The following is a 16,223-nucleotide window of genomic DNA, read 5'->3' as shown; positions in this document are numbered from 1 at the left end:
AGCAATGACAAAGAACATGGTCGGCTGAGTTTGAGTCTATTCAAAGGATCGTTTAATGCAAAACACCGTTCTAACACTCATGTACAACATCGTAAAGGTCGGAGAGGAGACACATCGCACGAGGTACAAACAAGGTCTTTATGTACAGTCAGCTCTCGGGACTTTCTATGGTTCAGTAACAAACACGGCATAGTTATAAAAATAAAAACCCAAGTAATTAAGTGTTCAAAGATTGTCCACAGCGGCTTGTACATGGAGTTCAGGTGACGTGTGTAAAGTTCAGTGAGCGTCACTGAACTTTACACACGTTCAATCCTTCCCTCCGTGTTATTACAGATATTATACTGATCGCACTGATTTGGTGAATGTTAACGTGAGGAACAGCTTGTTGCTTTTCTGACCTCCACTACAATACACACACAGCCAATTCCAGTTTTATCAAAACTGCAGAGAGGAAAGTTCAATCAAAACAAGGAAAATCCTCCATTCTCTTCCCTCGTTCCAGGGACACGACATTCACGTTTGTGTTTCGGCAGAAAATACAAACCGACAGCTTTAATAAACTGTAACTGAAGGAATTATTGCTCTTTTCTCCCTCTATGTGGTACACAAGTCACATTCTCATATAAACTACACATCCGTCAGTGCTCGTCATCAACACTGCACATAAAAAATAAACACAGCTCACGTATGGTTTATATAGGCGTTAAATTATGAGACCAGAGAACCTGGAATTCAGATTCTAACATTTGGTAAAGTTTAAATACGAGGAGAAGTTGATGGTACTGTTTAGACTTCAGTACTTTGAAACCTGGACAAACACTGTACTTTGAAAAAGGGGAAATTGCTGCTTAGCTACATTCAATCACCTTCCATCGAAACAAACACGTATAAAATGGAAAGTTGTGAAGGACGCCAGGGACGAGTTGGACAGACCACAAAACGTAAACGGTCTCTCACGAACATCCTTTGGTAAAAAAAACAGATAAAATGATTTTCTGAATAAACTTCTCTGCACCTTCAACCTAAAAATTCATACTATGCACGTCTTTATGTACGCTACGCATAAACGACATTTGATTTAAAAAAACAATCTAGATATAAACAACATATTTACACAAAATATTTGGGCGGTCATAAATTACAATGGTGGAAACACGGTGCTGGCAGCTGCACCTTCACCACAGAGGAGAACTTTCACAGGCTATACAAGTTTACAGCTGGGAGCCAGATCAAGCTCCGAGTACTCACGTTAACCGAGGTAACAGGTACGTGTCGTTGCTACCGGAGAGAAGAGCTGAGGTTTTTTGTTTCGATATCCTGTGAAATGATGAGGCGGCCCTGGAAAAAACTCCTATTTCATTGTTAAGTTTCTGTGAAACTCTGAACACACCGAAGAGAAGAGGTTTTCTTTGTGTGTTCATCGGATGTGAGGCAGAAAAACCTTTATTTTATATGTGGTGACGGCAAAACCTGCAAAAATTCTGTTTTCGCATTAAATTACAGACTTTGTGGTGAAAGCTCGAAAGTTGAGGCGACGTTCTCTGACACATTTTGTGGAAAATTTAAATCCCCTTCAAACGGTGGATCGACCCAAATCTGTTGGCAACTGAGTAACCGCAGGTTGGAGAAATCCGCGTGAAGCCGACGCGTTAGACTTCATCGCGTGTGTTGTTCCTCAGCTGAGAGACTACAGTGTTCTGTACTTCACCCGGTACTTGTTAACGTTGAGATAATGGAGGACCTCCGGGCAGCGGGTGGTGGTGCAGGGCAACAGGTCCTCTTGTTCATCTCCCATCAGCCACTTCTGACTGTCGGAGGCCATGTCGCTGGTCACGTGTTCTTCGGCCCAGGTGTCCACCCAGGCCTGGAAGCGTCTGTGCAGCCGCCTGTTCACTCGCTTATGAGACTGAGAGAGAGAGAGAGAGAGAGAGAGAGAGAGAGAGAGAGAGAGAGAGAGAGAGAGTCGTCATCAATCAGGTCTGGATCCTCTTGTGGAAATGAAACATGACTTGAACACTTGTAACCTTTAACCTTTGTGAATATAATTTATTATTAAATCATTTTTATCTTGTTAGTGGTTGAGAACAGAATCAAAGCCACATATCAAAGCCACATATCAAAGCTAACCCTTCTGCAGGTAAGAACCACCTGTTCACTCAATCTGCTGACACTGACACCGGATCAGATCAGGCTCCTCCTGTGCTCACCTGATGGGCCCGTGTGAGAGCTGTGTGCCTGTACATATAATCCTCTGACTTGCAGACATAGACCATCTTGTAGGAGTTGAGCTTGAACATGCACTCCATCTTCAGCGCACTGTTACGTTCCTGCGACTTGTCCGAGGGGGCCTTGGTCATTCTCTCCCGCCGCAGCTGCTCCCATCCTCTCTGGCACTTCCTGATCTGCCTCAAATTCCTGAAGGCCCAAACAGATCGACAGCCATGAATCAGACCGACTGATCCCGCAGAAATGCTTTCGATCGCGCCACACATCGAAATGAATAAATAAATGAATACGTTTTAGAAGAAAGAAAGAAATAATCACGTTTACAGGGAAAGTTCGCACAAATTAATATCTGGAAACTACTTCTCACTTGATGGCAGTTTGATAAAATGCATCGTGCGATTTTTAAGTCTAGGGGATGTGGTCAGGCACAATATTCAGGACAAAATTTGAGGAGAGCGCAGTCAAATTTGAGAGGACTGTCCCTTTAAACTATATTTTAGAAACCCATGCATTGCAACTCACCGGGGAACAGAACTAGATAGGGAGTCAAATCATTCGTGGGAAATGCGGATCTATAAGAGCAGCAGAGGCAGCGGTTGGAATATTTCTGTACAGTGCACTTCTGTTGCACGGCCACATACTGTGATCAATCCAAGTGTGCTTGGCAAACAATCATTCGTTAAAGAAATTTGGAGATTGATCCCGATTGTTGTGCATGTAATAAAAATATCATTATTCACCCCACCTGAATGAAAGTTTTAAATGTGTACTTACCACAGAGGTTACAGTTGAGCGAGGACTGAAACCATGAAGCATATTTTAGCATTCAGGGCTCCACTTAAAAGACATGAGAGTGGCGCCAATTACAAGTACAAATCGTAATATGAGTGTATATATATATATATACACACACACATATATATATATGTATATATATATATATATATATATATATGCAAGAGCTGAATATATTTTTGATTTGCACATTCTTTCACCAACAATGTACCGAATGTTATGACCATGAGATGAAGACCCAACACGACTGGAAAAGAAACTGCTGGAATTTTACTGCCAGTGATTTTTGTGAAGACGGTTTTGACCTCTTGTGCTGCTGATCTCTCATAGATTTGATGAGAATAAAATCAATGAACAAATGAACAAAATCAAAAAATAAAGATGTGGGTGAGCCCACAGATAAATCCCAGTCAGGTACCAGATTTATGCAATGGGTAAATTAATTAATATGAGAAAAACTAGGAGCAAGATATTTGGTGTTTTACAATGCCTTATTGAAATGTGTATGATAATGGACAGCCATCTCAAAAGAAACTAAAAACTCACAGAGCACCAAAAACAATGACAGGTTCTGATGTGCAACACTCATCTGGAGCTTTACGACAGAGCGGACACACGCACGCTTCCATGCACAGCTCTACGGTGTCGGGAAAGAAATACACCAACATGTGAACATACAATTTAGACGATCATTTTATTTACAAACCCTACTCCTCTGTACAAGTGTTGCAGATAATGTGCTTGACCAGAGTTTTAAAAAACATGAGCACTAATCTCTGTCACACCAGTGGAAAAAAATCTCACTCACAACAAAAAGTTGCAACGGGAGTGCACGGTTTCCACTGAAAATGATTACAAACATAACACTGAGTATAACAGACTTAAATAAATTGACATTTCAACATTTACAGTTGCAAACAGTGATTAAGTCACATACAGGACCTTGGATCTGAATACAATCACAAACAAAAGGGCATGATAAGGTAGGAAAGGAAACCCCGACTTCACTGTCTTAACAAAGTCTCTCAGGTCCGACACAAGAGCTTCGGTCTCTCAAACTCAGGTCACAGGTTATTGTAGAAAAATGAAATTAAAATGACAAAAGGTGGGACCCATTTGTTTTGCTCTTAGCTTGTGCATTCGATGACTTTTGTCCTTTATGTTACACAATGAAAATCACCATTTCAAATTCAATACAGTGTGAATAATCAAACCAAATTTTTCTTGTTGCTCTCCGGGTAGGTGGACACTTTGAACCCCACGATCAAGCCAAAGCCATTTTAAAAAAACCTTGCTGGTAATAAATAAAAATTTCCATTAAAAAGGAACTGAATCAATGAATAAATAAATTCCATGTTTTTCTTTTTTAAAAGACGGCCATGTAAAGTGCAATCTTCCATGTGAGGCAGATGTCAGAAACTGAAAAATCACATTAATGGCCAATGAGACTCCATGACAGAGGGGCAGTCAGGCACTGCAAGCACTTCAGTGTAACTGCAGTGTTTCTCCTGTTGATTAACCTTCTCAAAACTTTCTCGTTTGTTACTAAAAAAGGCTTCTATGCCCACAGCTTTTGTGATTAAAGCTTCCTAAGTCAGGCTTGTGCAGAGGTACCACTGTTTTCTATCTGAGAAAATGAGTCGTATTTGGCAGGAGGCTTGGCAACAGTGGAGTAGCTGCTCGGCTGACTAGTGCCTCAGGACAGAAGCTTTAACAGTGAAGACAAGAGGGGGGGACATGGCTGGAGCCTCACCTGGGGAGGAACACCGGCTTCTGGGCCAGATGTTCACGCAGCTCTGGGGATGCAGAGTCTGAGTTCAGGTATCTACTCACGTAGTCTGACCACCTCTGTGCAGGAGAGAGGAGAGCAAAAGAAACAGCTCATCAGTCACATTCGCCGTTAAGTAAATGACTTGTTCTTAATGGAAACACATTAAAGCTGGTAAAAGCAAAAATCTACATTTATGAGTTGAACATATCGTTTAAAACCCTCTTGGACTCTGCAGGACCGATGCTCACGTAGAGTCGACTGTTCGGGACGTCTCTACATCATGAAATTTATATATTTGAAAAAGTTACCATCCTCTAATCAAAGGTGACCCCCCCCCCCCCCCCACCAGCGACGGATCACTTTGTTTTTTTACGATGTCTGTGGGCGTCTACAGGCAATTTTCAGAGAGAGGCAACCTGCTGTCACACACCGTTACCATTCGTGATCATGCACCTGTTCCCTCATCTGGATTATTAGCGGCCTCATATCCAACAGGTGAATGAATCCGTCCCTGCTTTAAAGACCTGTCTGTGATAATTATATTAGAAGAGAGTCGGCTTCCCTCCGTGAAATACATGACTCACCAGAAACAGCACCATCGCTACTTTGAGGAGGTGGGATCAAGAGGTAAAATCATATTCTTCCATTCACAAGAAAAAAGAAAGACAATGAAGAGGAAGTCTAGTTGTATTTTATAAATCGTGTTGGATTTGTTCTGTGGGACTGAGTGAAACTCTCCTACACAGACTCAGACACAGAGATTCTGAATAGAGCAGTAAACCTGATCAAAACGAACGAAATTAAAAAGAAGAAAGCAGTGACTATGAACTATAGGTCGTGCAGACACCTGAGGAAATGAATAAGAACTCTGAAGACAATACCAACATTTACTAATCCACGCATAAACCGAGTCTTACCTCTGCCTCCGCTGGCTCATCGGAGTTCTCCTCTTCTGTGTCCAGCAGCTCCATGGCCATGCTGACAGATCCTCGACTCTTTACAAACATCAGCTGGGAAGAACACAAGCAATTCATTCATGAGCAATCCTAACTCTTCTAAAGGGTTTAAACTAAAACACTCATTCATCTCTGGCTGCATCGTACCTTGAAGCTGTTCTCATCTGACATAAGCTGCTCTGCCTTGCGCTGGTAGACGCCCTCTGCTGTGGACCTGGACGTCTGCGTGGACAGTGTGCCGCCCGTCGCTTTATTGGCACATTCACTCAGGTACATGTCAGTTACACGTGCGCACACGTCATCAGTGACGAGGTGCTGGAGCTGTGAAACACAATGGTTTTAGTAACAAACGACTCAAAGTCCGTACGGGCAAAAACGATGGCGCCTCATTATCACAGAGGCTAAAAGTGACAGTGACACACTCGGTGGGTTTAAAGTGACAGATTCATTGACTCATAGTTTTCAGAGAAGTTGTACGTCACCGCTGATTTTCTCAATCTATTAAAAATTACGATTAACAGGGTCCATATTTTTCACAAACATGTTTCCTTATAGTTTAGCTGTCGCTCTGAAGATCCTTTAAGTCCAGGCCCTCGTGTTCGCCGTTCACTTTGTGACAAGACAATGAAATTAAAATCAACTTCAGGCCTTTTGCACAAATTAAGCTCAGTCCGTAAAGTTTGAATCTGAAACGAACTACACACAGAACAGACGGCGTAGATAACACACGTTAAATCTAAAGATATAATCGTGACTGTGCTGACCTGCCGGACAATGCTTTGGATGAGTTTATCCATGGTGAAGGCAACGTAGGCATGGATAGTAAACATTTCCCTCAGGGAGTCCTCGTACTGAGCCGGCTCCATGTTTCCATCCAAAAGGTTGCGCACCATTTCCAGAAACACTGAGTAGTAGTCGTCTACATCAATGTCCACTGCAGGAAGACATTTCAGTGAAACATTACAAACTACAACATTAATATTTGTGAGCATGTAGGTACAATCTATAGAGAAGCATCAAGATAAACATGAAACCACGGGTTGTTTTATTTTCTCACTTACCTGGCTCCTTCATTTTCAGTTGGATTGCTGGATTTTCACTTTTCTCCCTTTTGAGCCCCAACACTTCTCTCTCCCACTCTCGCTCGCGGGAATCCTCTTCAATCTGCTTCTCGGCCTGCCCGTAGATTCGCAGCAAACGAGAACAGAGGATGTGGTGTAGACGAAGGAAGATATACCAGTAGTTGTTCACAAAGAACAGGTTATAGGCGTCATCTGTGCCGCGCAGCTTCTGAGCGGCCATGTTGCTGAAGAGGAGCTTCGACTTTGATGGGCTGCTGCCTGGCAAGCCGTTGTGCTTCTTGGGGCTGTCTTGATCCATCTCTAAGTCTTCTTCCTCCTCCTCGTCCTCCTCCTCTGCGTCCGAGAGCTCACCTCGCTGAGCAAACAGCAGGTCGGGGATGAAGTGGTGGATGATCTGTTTGATCTTGTACTTGTCTTCTTTCTGGATGCCCACTTGTCTTTTGACATGGTGGATGATGAGGGCAGCCGCGTCTTCCAGGATCTGGCTGTCGTCGTAGGTCAGGGTCATGTGCGGCCCGCTCGGTGCCGGCGTGGTGGTTTCCTCGGATGCTCGCTCCTGACGCTACGAGACACAAACAGGAGTGAATTGGGCAGATTTTTTTTATGGTACTTATCCGACAACAAACATCCTGTGTGAGCTAAAACCTTTATTTACAGCTTTACTCACGTCATCATATAGCAACTCGATTTCATTGAGCAAGGTCTTTGAACGCAGCACTTTGGTGTCATTCTGCTTGAAGTTGATGCCTTGATGGTCGAGTGACTTCAGGTAATACTTTTCATTCTGCTCCTGCCAGATTTTGTTGAATCCTCTCTGGGCTTCTCTCCACTCCTCCTCCTTAATCTTTAACCTGTAAGTGTGACCAAAAAAAGGATTTCACAACCTTATATGGTCTTAAACCATATCTTATAAAACATGAACAACCCTGGCAGAAAGGAAAATAAAATTAGACCATTAACCTTTTCAGCACTATGGGGACAGACACAGCTGGGTTCTTCTTAAGCCCGTCAATGATGTCATTGGCCTTGTCCCCATATATCCTCTGGATGGCTTTGCGGTGAATGACCTCTGAGGAGCCACCCATTGTGTTGTCCAGCTTGAAGCGCAGCTGCTCCTCGGCCGACATGCGCGAAAGCTTCCGCTGCACCGACTCCAGGGCTCGTATTGTGGAAAGGTTGGTCTCCAACACAACATCCAGCTACGTGAAGTGAAATCATTGACAAATTAGACAAAGTGTCTGATTATGGCTGATGGTCACAGCATGACGGTTTTTCTTGGACAACTTAACACAGGCTTTTCTTTAGTCTGTTGACGTGCAGAAGAAGTTATGCACTTATTCTTCCAACTATACAATAACCTGTGTTTTCATGCTTTGGAGTGTGACCGAGTGTTCCTCACCTCAAAGCGCTCATCCTCACATCTGTAAATGTGCTCCTCATATTGAGTCTTCTTGGAGCTCACAAATGTAGAATCCTCAGACCACGATGGAAACGACACCCACGTGTCATTCAGGACCTGCAATAAGACATTTGCTTAAATTCCATTCATGTTTCAACAAAGCAATAGTTGTACTGTGGGATTGATGGCAGAAGCAGATATCAAGTACGGACATCGTGGCAGAGGTGAAGAGACCAGCTCCTGACATTCAACTGTGGATGTGGGTAGTGGGATTGCTTGCTGGTGGCTCATTGAGAGAGAGAAACGTGACACATACACTTCAGTGAGCGGACTTCCCTCAGCCACTCACCTCTCTGCACAGTGGCGTCCGTCCTGTGCACTTTGGCTGCTGGTAGCTCTTGGGCAGTGCTCTATAGCTGGACCCCAGCCTCTTGCAGGAAGCGTAGTCAATCTCCATGGCGATGCCCTCTGTTGCACGCTCCTTGGGTAAACTCTCTGCATGGCTCGACTCCCCGTGACTGAACTCTCGGTAGCCCAGGAAGTTTTTAAACCAAGTAAAAAGCTCTGGGAATTTTCTGAAAATTGTGGAATATGTGTTAAATCAACAATTCAATATGGTTACAGGTTTGGTAATGAAAGATGTGCAGCACTGACATTAGAAGCAGATATCAATACTGTGTTTTATAACAAACATCATTCATAAATCTGAAAAATGTCATAATATTTAAATAGCTGTGAGATTGAATACCTGTATAAGTTAATAGGTAGAAAACAGAGCAGTGCAGAAATTATATCTATCTATATACTGTGTGTGTATATATATATATATCATATATATCACGTGTAACCAGGGCACTGACAGATGGTGTGCATGTTTTAAACTCACCCAAGAAATGGGATGACTAACTGGACCAGCTCAGCACGAGAAATTACTTCCTGATTGAAAATATGCAGACATCGGAGGAAGTTGTCATACCCCTCTGTGCTCCGAAGAGCCTTCTTCACCTGTTGATACAAGGATGACACAGAAAACCTGTATGAGCGAAAACTGTCTGCTAAGATGATTTCATCGTATCATTAAACTTTGGTAATGGTAACCTTCACCTTGTTTTTGAAAGGTTTTAAATAAATAACACGGGTACTGAATAGAAAGATACTGACCTTCTCGAAGAACATGGTTTCAGTGCTGGTGCTGTGTTTGCTGACTTCACTCATGCTGTGGTCCTTCCCCATTATTTTGGGTTTCTTCTGCAAGAGTAATATAAAGAAATAATATAATGCCCGTCGCAGGCTGGCCCCAATTTTTTTAATCGTCTCAGTTTTGAATGGCACTTGTTGAACTCGGTCACTTGGGAGGATGTAGTGTGATGTTGCTATTCAGTGTTTGTGAGGTGTATTTAAAACTTCCTCCACCCATGTTACTATAAATAGAACATATTTACTATCTCTACTGCAGGAATAAAAAAATTGTACAAACAGCTGAATATAAATGAAACCAGCTGACAGGTAGAGTGGTGTGTACCTTGACCGGCGGTGTGGCTCCCACTCCTGCTGGTCTTCTGATCGGGAGGCCGTTCTGGCTCAGCCTTTGTTTGTTGTTCAATAAGGGTCTCTTCACTGTCCCACCATGATCATTACGCACAGACTCGGCCCTGTCGGGTGCAGTCTTGCCCAGCAGCTAAAGAAACCCATCATTGTATTGTATTATCACGATCTCTCCAAAGTAAGGTCACAAAAATGTACAGGCATGTTCGAAAAAACAATGTGCGTAATCGTGGTCAGCGTTCGATAAAGTTATAATAATAAATGTGAATGTAAAAGAATGTGTCCTGGCATGATAAACGGCAGAGGCTGTAATTGTTGAATGCGGGAAACTGTGACTAGGTTCAATTATTTTAAATTGTGTTGTGAATAGTTTCCTACATTTACATTACCACTTGTAAACATCGACACAAAGCACATTAGCTAGATGTTGTACCAGTTAAAACGTGGAAGTGTATTCACAGACACTCACCATTGAGCTGTTTGCGTCAGGCAGGAACTGTCCAAACTCCGAGAGCAGGTCCTCCTGGTTCTTGAAGAGCTTTGCCACCTGAGTGTAGACCTCCTGCTCAGTCAGTGTGGGAGTGTAGTTACCTCCTGCCTCTTTAGCATTTCTTTGCTCCTTCTGGATAATTGATAATAAAAAAAAGTGGTGAGAATCCTGTAGGTGTTTCCTCTTTCTCTTTCTCTGACAGACAAAATACATTAAATTATATTTAAGCTGGGTATCAACAGATATGTATTCATTACAATTTGGGAATAATCTTTAATTTGAGTATATTTCCTTACCTGGTATGTGTGGAGGATTTCCAGGAAGGATTTGTAGATGTCTGGCTGACCCTGGAAGCGGTTCTTGATCTTGTTGACATAGTTTATAGCATGGTTAAACTCCACAGGCTGGTTGTTCTGGAGCGGTGGCCCCCCAGACGGCGTGCTGCTCACAGGAGTGTGGGACTGAACAGTTGGTGAGCGCGGTGAGGCAAAGGATGGGATGGATGGATTGGGCTGGCTCGTGGGTGTGTGGGCTGGAGACTGAATTGGCTGTTGGGCACAAACAGAGCACACAATGTTATAGCACCTTTTTAATCGAGAAAAGTGGAACTGCAAAACACTGATATAATGTTTTTAGCTTATTATATTCAGTTCAGTGGTGAATGCAGAATATCTTCTACCTTGCTGGTTTTATTTGGAGCAGGTTGGGCTGGGACGGGTGGGGGGTTGGTGGTGGTGGTGGTGGTAGTGGTGGGGGGGATGGTAGTTTGTGGGGCAGCCTGTGGCAGACTCTGGTGCTGGTGATGGCTTGCAGGCTGGCTGGATGCTCCACTTATAGGGATGTTCTGAACAGAAATACCATGTGGGGTGATGTAGTGGATCTGACCCGGCGTGGTCACGTTCACTAGATCGTTGGTTTGAACCTCAATCTTGTATCCAGGGGGCAGAAAAGTGTTAAAACCCATAATGAGGTCTGGGTGACCCTTGAAGAGCTGGGACACGCGGTTGATGACTCCAGGAGTGTCAATGCTGTAAGAACAGAACAAATGATTGTATTTATCAGACTCCTCATCAACTGGGTGCACAGATTCTGTTCTGCATGCTACATATTAAAACTTGACATCAAGAAATACTGTTATCTGTTATAGCTCACCTCTGTGACTTAAACTCTTTCATGATGTCAAGAAAATCATTATAAACTTGTGGATGATTCCCAAATTGCAGCTTCACTTGATCCAGATAGGACAAGGCATCTTCAACCTACAAAGAGAGAAAATGATTAGAAATATTATAATAACCACGAGTGCATCGTAACTATGAACCATGAAAGACAAACTTTTAAAAACACGTATCATATTGATGTTTATGATGGTCTTGCTATGTACTGTTGTTTCAGTGAGGACTTCATTGTGAAAGTTCCACAAACTTGGCACAGATGTATGTTGTTTAATTTACTTTGGTGGATGCACGTTAACGTTTGTATATTTGTCCATGTAGTTGTACCTTCAGTCGCTGAAACTGCTGCTGTCCTTGAGTAGAGGTTAAGGGTGCGGGTGGATGAACGTGGCCTTGGACCACTGCAGGACCCTGTGACTGAACTGCCAGACTGTGTGCGTGGGGACCAACATGTGGAGCAGTGTTGTGTCCATGTCCACTTGTGCTCTGGGGCATTGTGGGCACCTTTTAAGAAAGAAAGAATTTTTTTAATTTAAACCTTAAGATAAGAATGTCTAGGATTATAAATTGTTTTGTTTTTTAACATATTATTACAATTACAACAAATGAACAACATTTAAAAACTGGATCTTTCATTGTAAAGTCTTCATAATTCTAGACTTATCATTCTTTTAGCACTCAGTTCAGATTCTGCTCTTTTGATTGGTCACTTTTATTGACAATCAGACATGCAGCTCTTTGGTTTTTCTCTTATCCAATCAGCTCAAAGTAAATGGTCTGTACAGAAAACAGCTGCCAGGGTTTGTTGTGTTGCCCATCACCAAGAGCAACTGCTCTGATCTCATCATACCTGGTAGCCCTGGGGGAGAGAATACTGAATGCCGGTGGATGGCTGCATGGTGTCTGCGGCTGCCTCTATCACAGGAGGGGCCGGGGCGAGGGCCCGGTGCTGGAAGCTCTCGGCAATACCCTGAACTGGGGGACGACGTGTTTGCTGCTGCTGGGGTGCAAATATCGGTTCCTGGTCCTCCACGCGCCTCTTCATTGTATACACATAGTCAAAGGAGCTAAAGAAAACAAAGACAGGCAAACAATTAACAGGTTTGTTAGTAGCAACTTAGTCTGAGAACTTAAACAAAGTTGTGAGCATTTGTCAAGAGGGTGCAGTCTGTGTATGTTTATTTTGCATGAAGAGAGGGACAAAAAGAATGTCAACAGTAGATACTAATACTTTTACTAATTAAAATAATCAAAGATTCATATTAACTTTTGAGAACATAGCCTTTAAAGTAAAAAATTTCGGCTCTCTTGCAAAGACAGAACACAAATGTCCGGTGTCACAATGATCCCTGATCCCAAACCCTCTTTGCAAACAACCTATTCACTATTGTTGGAGGCATGGCAAAAGTTCTCATTAGTTTCTCTTTATTGTTACTCTGCCGTTCTACTTTAAATCTAAACAACAATCGAATTAAAATCTGAAGGGCGATGAATTGAACCAAGATTTACCCCCATGTTAATGTTTACCCAGTTTCTTGTCTTCTGTCATTAAAAAGACTGCATGATGACTATACTGTATTTTTAACTGTACTTATGCAAAGCATGTAATCGTGATGTGATGACTGCTACACTAGCCCAAACTGTTTTAATGGCAGTGCAGTTCATTTAAATAATGGTGAGTATACACTGCGACAATAGTAAAATAAAACACCCTTACGCTGTCATTGCCCCCAACAGCTCAAAAATACATCCTAAATGTGTGAAGTGCGTCACATGAGGTTGTTGTGTAGACTCGGGAGATGTTTCAGTATAATGCACTCCAATAAAACTTAACAGTCAACGAGAAAACATCTGTTGTAGAAGTGATTTTTTGCACAATTATTCCCTGAATGTAAGACCAAGCCCCTCTCTCTTTTTAAGTGTGGCTCGTGGGAACTTGAAACGGGAATATTGGTGTTTGACACCATTTTGAGAAAACTAACACTGGTGTGACAATTTCCCCATATATCCCCAAAGAAATGCATCAGGTTTTCAAATTACAATACATATAACAAACACAAAGTTAATTTAAATAAAAAAACATTGGGGAATGTCAGGAGCCAAAACTACCTTGTTGTATTAAAACTAAAACTAAACGTGTCCTGCAAAGTGCTTCTCTACAACTGTCCTTAAATAGACATGTGCCATTGTTGAGCAGAGCCCAGGACGGTTAGGGACCGTCATCCAAGTAGTAAGCTCAGTCGCTCTGAAGTTGTCAGGGATTCATTTTTACTCGGCAGATAAATAATGTAATCATAATGTTTGATACTCATATCATTAGCTAGATGTCTTAACTCGGTTCCTGAATGCGTCTCACGCTATAATCCGACCGCTAATTTTTCCTTTTTGGGAATACAAAATGAATACACCTCTGAGTGAAGGTACGTGTACACAAGCACAAACAACAGATGCAGATTTACTGATACCATGAATCAAGACACCTATGAAGAGCCAATATACATATTTATATATAAATATAAATATAAATCTGTATCTTTCTCTCTCTCTCTGCAGGATTCCGGCAACAACGATAACCATTATTGTTGTTATATGAACTGTTACTCCTATTATTGTAGCTTTAGATCCATAATTATCAGTGTTTTCATGATAACCACTGGTTGGTTCCTGGTTTCTCTCCCTCTCACACCGGTGCAGGCAGATGGCCGCACACATGGATGATTTCCTCCAGTTATTGAAGGAGTATTTAATCTCCACATTCTGCTCACAGTGCTGCTCACTGTCGGGTTTCTGAATAATCTTCATGGTCTTCGCCTTCTATGTTAAATTGCCTTTTTAGAAACTGAAAGTTTGCACTGAAGGCTGTTTTTTTTTATTTTTTTTTATTTTAAATCTGTTTCCCGTGAGGTCCAGTTAACATTGGACACACAGCCGCACACGCAGACGGGGAGAGGTAACTTGCGGACGGTCCCTGGGTGAACGTCATTCCATTTGTTCGGCTGCGGGCGGACATTGTGCCTCGCTGCCCCGCACCAGCTCCACCGGAGAACACGGTGGCCGAGCGCACGGTCCTCCGGGGCAGAGACCGCGTCTGTCGCACATCCACGTTCGACGAAACGCGAAGTAAACACTGCCGACAGTAATAATCCGGCGAGGTGTGTCGACTGCGGCTCAACACGTACCCGCCAGCCAACACTTGTTCTCCGGGCGTGTAGGCGCTGTCTCTCGCTGTAGCCCTGCCTCATCCCCTCCCCCTCTCTAACCAAACACCGAGCTTAACGCGATCCGTTCTCGGCTTTCGCTTGCCCCGATGGCGGACGCCGGCTTTCGCGCTGGCTCGGAAGCTATGAGGCAGGCAAACGACACCCCCCACCCCCCCCCCAGACTAAATGGTCGGTAGACGGGGTCAGTAAAGGCGGGTTTGTGTCTGGAGGGTGGCCGCTGACAGTCCCCTCTCTGACCGGGACCGAGCCGAGCGTGTTGGCTAACTGACGTTCAAGGCGAGAAAACGATCCCGATCGCGGCCGATAACACAACCGGTGCTTTTTTTTTTGCTCTACACAAAATGCGCCATCGTTAAATCAAGAGAGCAGAATTATTAAAGTTATAAAGTCCGATCGATTTTAGCGGTGCCTGACGGTTAGGTCAGGAAGAACGCTAGCTAGCCAGCAAGCTAGCACTAGCCTCTGTTCAACGGTAACGTCGCATTAACGTCAAGTTATGCGGGAAGTTGAACTGAAAAGACCGTCACACACACGGCTCCTCCGTCCGTCGGCTTCCACCGCTAACAGCCCCCGAGCCAGGCGGAGGAACACACCGCGGAGAGAGCGAGGGAATTAAATAAATAAAAAAAAAATGCATGATGCCAGGTCAGTGTGCTCAGCGTTAGCATGTCAGCTAATTCGTGGTCGTGGCTATTTAGCTCGCTAGCTGAGACTGGAAGTTAGCGAACCTGCGAGCTAACGCAGCCGCCGCTGAAAACACTCGCGCCGAGGGGTCGGGGGGAGTGAAAGCACGCTCCGCCGCGGAGCAGCCACGGAAAACCACCCGCTCACCGTCCGGTTTGTTCGGCAAGGTTATGAAGCAGCTCGCAGAAATGCTACGTTAGCACAACAACCAAACCCCCCACCTCCTCCCATCGGCTAACGAGCTAGCACCGCTTCAACTCACCTCTCGGGACTGCCACCGGCGACGAGGGAACGGAGCCCGGGCGCCGAGCCGCTACTCGTGCATTAACGCGTCCGGTACCGGAGGAACGTGAACTTCTGGGCAGTGGTCGCGGGGGAAATGTCAGAGATGAGGTTGACCGCGGCGGCTACGTCGCTAACAACAGTGTCTGTAAGAAGCGGTGAACACAGAGGCGTGTCTGCCGGGGGAGGGGGCGGGCCCCTGTCCTCCCAGACTCAACGGCGATTGGTCAGAACCGCAGAATGAAAACAAATACAGCGGAGGCTCAGCTGCGCGCATGCGCAGAAATCAGGGGAACGGGACTCTTATCAATAATAATAAAATATCGAATAATAATAAAATGTGTTATATATTTGAACATACATGTAGTTTATACATGACGACAAGCAGCGGCTCTGCAGGTCGTTCACTCCCTCTGCTGTCAGACGACAACTAAAATAAAATACTGCACTCTACTCATACTATTTGCAGGAGAATAACTTTGTGCACATCACAACATGTACTTATATTTATGTACTTATATTTATGTACAGTTGTTCTACTCGCTCCTGCAATTGTCCATGTAAAGTAAAGTACAGTGGGTACAAACCACTACA

At 43.8% G+C, this 16,223-nt stretch overlaps 1 protein-coding gene across 2 annotated transcripts; it reads right to left on the bottom strand.

The window, feature by feature from the left end:
- Positions 1–35: 35 nt before the first annotated feature.
- Positions 36–15,820, bottom strand: LOC109643187 (paired amphipathic helix protein Sin3a-like). 2 transcript variants are annotated; one of them, XM_020108218.2, is made up of 21 exons: positions 15,610–15,820; positions 12,293–12,509; positions 11,770–11,946; positions 11,420–11,526; positions 10,947–11,295; positions 10,564–10,815; positions 10,247–10,399; positions 9,755–9,910; positions 9,394–9,480; positions 9,119–9,237; positions 8,582–8,807; positions 8,233–8,349; positions 7,794–8,032; positions 7,501–7,684; positions 6,813–7,395; positions 6,516–6,685; positions 5,899–6,072; positions 5,713–5,805; positions 4,778–4,872; positions 2,211–2,418; positions 36–1,909 (listed from the first exon to the last, which is right to left on the bottom strand). In XM_020108218.2, exons 2-21 carry the CDS (start codon positions 12,485–12,487, stop codon positions 1,691–1,693), a joined length of 3,903 nt encoding a protein of 1,300 aa, XP_019963777.2. In that variant the 5' UTR covers positions 12,488–12,509; positions 15,610–15,820; the 3' UTR covers positions 36–1,690. The 2 variants fall into 2 exon arrangements, with proteins under 2 accessions (XP_019963777.2, XP_069385908.1); XM_069529807.1 differs by lacking the exon at positions 15,610–15,820 and adding an exon at positions 15,392–15,414.
- Between the last annotated feature and the right edge of the window lie 403 nt (positions 15,821–16,223).

The sequence above is a fragment of the Paralichthys olivaceus genome, chromosome 1 (assembly GCF_024713975.1).
Source record: "Paralichthys olivaceus isolate ysfri-2021 chromosome 1, ASM2471397v2, whole genome shotgun sequence".
NCBI classification, from domain to species: domain Eukaryota; kingdom Metazoa; phylum Chordata; class Actinopteri; order Pleuronectiformes; family Paralichthyidae; genus Paralichthys; species Paralichthys olivaceus.
This window is presented reverse-complemented; position numbering and strand designations above follow the sequence as displayed.